General features: G+C 46.6%; 1 protein-coding gene across 2 annotated transcripts in view; it reads right to left on the reverse strand.

Annotated features, from left to right (window-relative positions):
• The window catches only part of LOC137788551 (nuclear receptor ROR-alpha A-like), a 10,850-nt gene extending 3,374 nt beyond the window's left edge, over window positions 1–7,476 (reverse strand). For both annotated transcript variants that reach the window (XM_068581406.1, XM_068581415.1), the window contains exons 1-5: window positions 7,411–7,476; window positions 2,691–2,776; window positions 1,288–1,429; window positions 794–1,017; window positions 531–717 (exon numbers count right to left, since the gene is read on the reverse strand). In XM_068581406.1, the coding sequence (XP_068437507.1) occupies window positions 531–717; window positions 794–1,017; window positions 1,288–1,429; window positions 2,691–2,776; window positions 7,411–7,444 (673 nt within the window). In that variant the 5' untranslated portion in view covers window positions 7,445–7,476. The remainder of the gene's footprint in view (window positions 1–530; window positions 718–793; window positions 1,018–1,287; window positions 1,430–2,690; window positions 2,777–7,410) is intronic.
• Between the last annotated feature and the right edge of the window lie 350 nt (window positions 7,477–7,826).

Genomic DNA, 7,826 nt, shown 5'->3' on the forward strand with positions numbered 1-7,826 from the left:
AGGAGATGATTTCCCCGCCGCGTATCGCTCGGCCCTAATTAACCGACTGCTGATTACCACACAGGGTTTTTAATGAGCTCTAAAGAAGAGTTCTCAACCTTCTGCTATTTTAAACCATCTCGTCTCTCTCTTCTTTTATTCCTCCGTCTCTTCTTTCTTCTTCACTTCTTTCAAGATATTTCCTTATCTCTCTTTACCTCCAGCTCTCCACAACTGGTTATTCTTTTGGTAAATGAAGAACTCATGTAGTGAGGCTCTATAGCACACTGACTGTACTCGTGCGGGCAAATAATTAATAATCCAATAATAATGAAGTGTAACAATAAGCTCCGATTTGTTAGTAAGATCAGCAGCTCATAATTCATCCCTAATAATAGTACTCATGTTCACTGAGCAGAGCCTGAACGCATCATGAGAACGTTATCATTTACCTTCAGCCAGTTCTCATTTTCTACCCGCTTTATTGGCACCGTGATGGTGTCCCTAGACCCCTGTGAGGTCCAGTGCGGATCCGGTTTCCTCGGTCTTACCGAGTTCCTTCATGGACACCGTGGGGGTTGCGTCTTCGTCGCTGAAGGAGCAGTACGGAAGGAAGTCCTCACTGGATCCGCACAGCGGCTCCGGTTCGATGACGTTAACGTCGAGTCCAGACTGATCCGGGGACGGCTGGATGTCCAGGTAGAACCCACGATTTCCTCCTCCTCCTCCAGAGTCTGTCTGTTTGTGGAAGAGAAGGTCTCATCGATCATGTGAGACTTTGTTTGAGACTCACTGAAAAGCCCAAAGCACAGACCTTGGACGACTCTGACCCCCCTTCAGGAGAGTTCTGCTCCATGTAACCTCCCAGCTCGTCCGGCAGCTCTGTGAGGTCGTACCGGGGGGAAAGCGGCTCGCCCTCACCCGTTGACGGGCTGCCGGGGTCGGGGTCGGACATCTGCTGCTGGAGGAGGCGGTGCTTCAGCACCTCGGCGTACAGATTGTCTCGCTGCTTCTTGGACATGCGACCGAACTTTACAGCTGTTTGAGGTGGAGAAGTAAGCGGGAAAACAACACATCAGCAGGGATGTGTTGGTGTGTGGGCATGTACATGTAACAGCCAGGAAGAGACGTAAAACAATTACAAAGAGACATGAAGTAACTACAAAACACAAAACAACTACAACAAAGCACAAAACAACAACAAAGAGTCACAAAACAAAGAGACACAAAATCACAAAGAGACACAAAACAACCACAAAGAGACACAAGATACCTACAATAAGACACATGTGTGTGTGTGTGTCTCACCGTCTCTTGACATGCCCACAGACACACACTTCTGCAGACGGCAGTGTTGGCAGCGGTTGCGGCTGCTTCGGTCGATCAGACAGTTCTTCTGCCGCGGACACGAGTAGGACGCGCTGCTCTGCTGACTGCGGCGGAAGAAACCCTGAGAGACGGGACGAAGGAGTGAGACGAGGGTGGACGAGTGAGACGAGGGACGGAGGAGTGAGACGAGGGACGGAGGAGTGAGACGAGGGGCGGAGGAGTGAGATATGAGGGACGGAGGAGTGAGACGAGGAGCAGAGGAGTGAGATATGAGGGACGGAGGAGTGAGACGAGGGACGGAGGAGTGAGACGAGGGTGGACGAGTGAGATGAGGGACGGAGGAGTGAGACGAGGGGCGGAGGAGTGAGACGAGGGACGGAGGAGTGAGATATGAGGGACGGAGGAGTGAGACGAGGGGCGGAGGAGTGAGATATGAGGGACGGAGGAGTGAGACGAGGAGCAGAGGAGTGAGATATGAGGGACGGAGGAGTGAGACGAGGGACGGAGGAGTGAGACGAGGGACGGAGGAGTGAGACGAGGGGCGGAGGAGTGAGACGAGGGGCGGAGGAGTGAGACGAGGGACGGAGGAGTGAGACGAGGGTGGACGAGTGAGATATGAGGGGCGGAGGAGTGAGATATGAGGGACGGAGGAGTGAGACGAGGGGCGGAGGAGTGAGATATGAGGGACGGAGGAGTGAGACGAGGGACGGAGGAGTGAGATATGAGGGACGGAGGAGTGAGACGAGGGACGGAGGAGTGAGACGAGGGTGGACGAGTGAGATGAGGGACGGAGGAGTGAGACAAGGGACGGAGGAGTGAGATATGAAGGACGGAGGAGTGAGACGAGGGACGGAGGAGTGAGATATGAGGGACGGAGGAGTGGGACGAGGGACGGAGAAGTGAGATATGAGGGACGGAGGAGTGAGACGAGGGGAGGAGGAGTGAGATATGAGGGACGGAGGAGTGAGACGAGGGGAGGAGGAGTGAGACGAGGGACGGAGGAGTGAGATATGAGGGACGGAGGAGTGAGACGAGGGGAGGAGGAGTGAGACGAGGGGCGAAGGAGTGAGACAAGGGACGGAGGAGTGAAACGAGGGACGGAGGAGTGAGATATGAGGGACGGAAGAGTGAGACGAGGGTGGACGAGTGAGATGAGGGACGGAGGAGTGAGACGAGGGACGCAGGAGTGAGATATGAGGGACGGAGGAGTGAGACGAAGGAGTGAGACGAAGGACGAAGGAGTGAGAGACGAAGTCTAAAAAAATCCTCATCAAAATCCTGAAAACAGCCTGAATGTTCGCACTATAGAGGGTTTCCTGAGAGGAGGCAGGAAGCTCAGCCTCAACAGGAAGCGAGCATGAGGAGGAAGAGGCGGAGCTTACCTTGCAGCCCTCGCAGGTGATCACCCCGTAGTGGATCCCTGAGGATTTATCTCCACAGATCTTACAGGGAATGATTTCAATCTGAGCTGCAGACACACACAACAAAACATCTGTCAGCAGCTGCACAAAGAAACTTCATCCTGATGCGTTCGCTGATGCGTTCGCTGATGCATATATATATATATATATATATATATATATATATATATATATATATATATATATATATATACATACATATATACATATATACATACATACATACATACATACATACATACATACATACATATATATATACATACATACATGTACATACATACATATATATACATATATATACATATACATATATATACATATATACATACATACATACATACATACATACATATGAAGTTGAGATTAATATTGCAAAATGCAGAATATGAAAAATAATATGAATATGAAAAATATATATATATTATTGCGTTTTAATTGTTCTTTTCTATATGAAGCTTTTCCATGTTGACAAATTTAAATACATAGAAAAAACAACTTTTAAAACACATCTTTGGCATTTATTGTTCACATGTATTAATATATTCGTATGTTTCGTTTTTTTTGTCGGATCTCAGAGCTCCGAAAACACACTTTGTATATTTATACACTCGGCAGCTCGCAGCAGAGGGACGGCTCTGAGCGGCTATATATAGCAGAGGGAAGTTATGTAATGGTGCACACACACACCCACACACACACACACACACACACACACACACACACACACACACACACACACACACACACACACACACACACACACACACACACACACACAGAAACACACACAGCTGTTTGTCTGCAGCACAGAAACAATGTGAGAGTGTAAGTCTGGGTTTTAAATTTGCTCCTGAAACAAATTTACTTTGTTTATCTCTCAATATAAACACTCACTCATGTTTTCAGTCAAACATTCCAACAATCACGTCAATAAAAAAATCATTGCAACAATAACAACAATCATCACATTAATAACAACAATCATTGCAACAATAACAACAATCATCACATTAATAACAACAATCATTACAACAATAACATCAAACATCACGTTAATTGAAGAAAACAAGAACTGACAAATGTGTGTTGAAAAACAAAATACTGCGTATTTGTCTTGACCGTGTGAAGGAAGTGTGTGTGTGTGTGTGTGTGTGTGTGTGTGTGTGTGTGTGTGTGTGTGTGTGTGTGTGTGTGTGTGTCTGTGGAAAGGTTTCTCCCCGACTCAAAGAATAAAGATATTAAGAACATTAAAACTAAATAAAAAGTGTCCCAGTGTTTCGGAGCGGTCCCCAGTTGGTGACATTGATGTGTGTGTGTGTGTGTGTGTGTGTGTGTGTGTGTGTGTGTGTGTGTGTGTGTGTGTGTGTGTGTGTGTGTGTGTGTGTGTGTGTGTGTGTGTGTGAGTATGAGAGAGAGATGAAACACATCTCTCAGGCTGCAGGTTTAATGACCATAAGGCTGCTCATGCTCGTTACCATGACCTCACCGCTAAAACCAGCACAGTTTTGTGGAAACGGACAAAAGGTTCAAGCTGTTCGGTGATTCAGGCCGAGCGGGAACGAGACGCGAGAGTTGAACCCATGTCCAGTTAAAGCTACGTGACGAAGCACGCTGCTTTTATTGAGTTTTATTGTTCACAACTAAAGTAAACACACGTTAACGTTTCCCCACGCAGGTTCATACATACGTTTTCTTATCTGGTTAGCGTAGCGTAGCTTTAGCTTTCAGACAGGCAGAAGCTGCTAGCTTGACTCGATCCAAAGCTAACGGACAAGCATGCTACAAGTGTTCAAGTGTAAAATGGGTCAACTTCACACACAAACTCACAATCATTCTCACACACGCGCGCGCACACACACACACACACACACAGACACACGCATATACACACACACACACACACACACAAGTAATGAGCTCGCTGAGCGTTAATCCCGTTTGAGTTCTTGTCTCTACATCAAAGGGACTTGAACAAAACACCTGAGATCACAGCAGCAGATATTTAGACACAAACATCTGCTTTGTGTTGTTTTTGTTGTTGACTCCTGCTGCAGTTTGACATTTCTTTCCTTCATCTCTGTGTTGCAGCGAGTTACATCTTCAGGTTGTCTGCTTTTTAAACACAAAGACTGAGGAGAACTCGTTCTCTTTTTTAGAGTCGATAAGAGAAGAGAAGTCAAGTTAAGATAATATAAGTTAAGAGAAGATAATTTAAGTTATGATAAGATAAGAAAAATAGTTCTGAATGAATACACAGAGGCTCCATAGTTATAAATACCTTGAATATGTTTAATATAAACAATATATCATAGTAATATAGGCCCCTCCCCCCACATTTTTCTTTTCTTTTTTCAAGCTGTAGTTAACTTCTACTTTAATTTCCTCCAGCAGCCGAGATTTATTATTTAATATCCTCATAATCTGAGAGGATGTAATTCTAGCGGCCATATGGACACACACACACACACACACACACACACACACTGCTGAATTACAATATAAACCTGTGTTTCTGAATCTGAGATAATTAAAAACCAGCGTTTCCCCGACAGCTGCCACAGATGCTGCGGATGCTCGTCGGTTTGATGCGGAAACGCTAATCTCGCGCTAGCCACGCCGCGGTGGCTAACGAGCGGGAAGCCACAGTCGGTCGTTACCGTGGATACGGCACACTAGTCAAAAGTGGACAAATGATCTGAAACCCAACAGTAAAAAAAAGAATGAAGTAGACAAAAGCAGAGTTGGAGTTATTTTTGATGAACCATCTTTTGTAATGGGCTTCAGGGAGTTCAAGTTTATCTTTGTTTTGATGAGCTTCCGAGTCTAGAAGGGAAAGGCGTGTAGAGGGAGGAAACTAGAGGGAGGAGTTGGGGGTAGAGTCTAGAGGGTCCACCTGCGAGAGGCCTCGGGGATGGACTCAGACAACGCTGGAGGAATTGTGTATCTGGTCTCTTCATTGATCGCATCGGGGTCACCACGACCTGGACCTGGTTGCTGGAGAGGAAGAGGATGAATGATGACTTGTCTCGAGTGTTTTTACAGCCGACCGGCCGCCGTGGTTCAGACCGGCTTAAGCTGACTTGTGATTGGTCCCCAGCTCTCCTGACCTGTCGTCCGCCCCCGAGCTCCGCCTCCACCGGCTCAGGTAAAGGGGTCTGACCTCAGACACGCCTCCATCACGCTGTCTGGTGGTCTAGTAGACAGATTCATGCTCTGCAATTATTATTTTTTTAGTGGCTGAGGTAGAAGTGATGTCACAAGTGATGTCACAAGTGATGTCACAAGTGATGTAAGCCCCTCGCCCCCAGACAACAGTTAAATAATCTCCTGGATGTTGTAATCCTGTGACATAACAAGCCAGCTAAACGCCTCCTGCAGCGCTTTCTCACAGACAGAAACAGACTTAAAACACACACACACACACACACACACACACACACACACACACACACACACACACACACACACACACACACACTCTATGTCGGAGCTGTTGATGGATTATAATAAACTCCATGAGGTCTTAATGCTAAACTGCTCGTTTAAGGGAAGAATCGTCCGTGACTTCAAAATGTTATTTAAGATAAATTTTAGATTTTAAATTTAAAGTGAGATATTTTTAAATCATCACTTCAATGTTTAATCAAAAAGAGACGCTCCAAAGAGTGAGAATCGTTCCATAAATGATGATCCTGACGGGAAGGAGGCAGATGAGAGGAGGAGGAAGGAGAAATGAGATGTAGAGACGAGGCAAGCGACCAACGTGTTCGGGATAGAACCAACAACCCGACGGCACCAGAACCAACAGCAGAACGGTGTCCTGTGTGAGCGTCGTATCCAGATCAAACAAACACACCGGAGCTCTGGTCTCCGAGAGAGGGGAGAGGCTCTGTTCCCCAGCAGGGGGCAGCAGAACACCACTTCACCTGATATGAGCCCAGAGAGGATGCTTCAGGGAGAACAGACCAACGCCAGAGGCCCAGGGGGCCAGAGGGGCCAGAGGGTCCAGGGGATTCCTGGACCCTCTGGTACCCCTGGACTCCTTCGAGAAAAGACCAGGAGACCACAGAGGTCCATTTTGACCCTCTGGCTTCAGTATCCTCTGTCCTATGTCCTATGTTCGCACTTACTCAAGTCCTTAAGTTCTCATGCCCTCATGTCGTCTGTCCTCGTGTCCTCATGTCCTGTGTCCTCATGTCCTGTGTCCTCATGCCCTCTGTCCTCACGTCCTCAAGTTCTCATCCCCTCATGTCCTCATGTCCTCTGTCCTCACTCAGCTCCTTTCACATCTCGTCTTAGAATAGCGTCACACGACGAGTGAAGGAGTCGAGTGTCCAGACTCCACGTAAACGCAAGTACACAAGTAAACAAGTACACATCTACAAGTACACAAATGCACTTCATGAGATCAAGGGGAGAGGAAAACAACGTGTGTATATCTCTCTCACACACACACACACACACACACACAGAGTGGAGCATCTTCTCGGACAGAAAAACTAAACAAAAACATCTTTGATGGAACTTCAAGAGCAACAAAGAAATTAAAGTTGAGAAAATGTGAAGTCAAATATGAAATCATACAGATAAGAAACATGAAAGCATCATGTGAAAGTGTGTCCAGCTCCACACACACACACACACACACACACACACACACACACACACACACACTTACCTTTCATAGCAGAAATCACAAAATACATGTTCATAATCCAGCGGCTCAGCCGTGTGATCAGCAGCAGCTCTCGCTCGGCTCTGACATCCTCGGCTGCTTTCTGCACCACATGAGGACCATGTGACCGTGATGTCACAGGCCCCGCCCCCTTTCCTGCCCCTCTGACTGACACGGCTGTCAGCCAATCAAAAGATAGGTCTCAAAAGGTCTCAAATGTTTTCATTTCTACATGCTTATTTGTTTTCTTGGTGAAAGTCACACACAGACACACGCACACGCAACATATTCATTATTTCAAACTCAGCGTAAATGAATGTCATGAACACATGAATAAAATACATTTACAAGACCGCGGTCTTCCTATTAGTGAGTCCTGCTTTGTTGCAGACATACAGACATTAAATACTCTGGTATCA

This window comes from Clinocottus analis, unplaced genomic scaffold, assembly GCF_023055335.1.
Source record: "Clinocottus analis isolate CAN_PGR_092001 unplaced genomic scaffold, fCliAna1.0.p SCAF_10, whole genome shotgun sequence".
In the NCBI taxonomy this organism is placed as follows: domain Eukaryota; kingdom Metazoa; phylum Chordata; class Actinopteri; order Perciformes; family Cottidae; genus Clinocottus; species Clinocottus analis.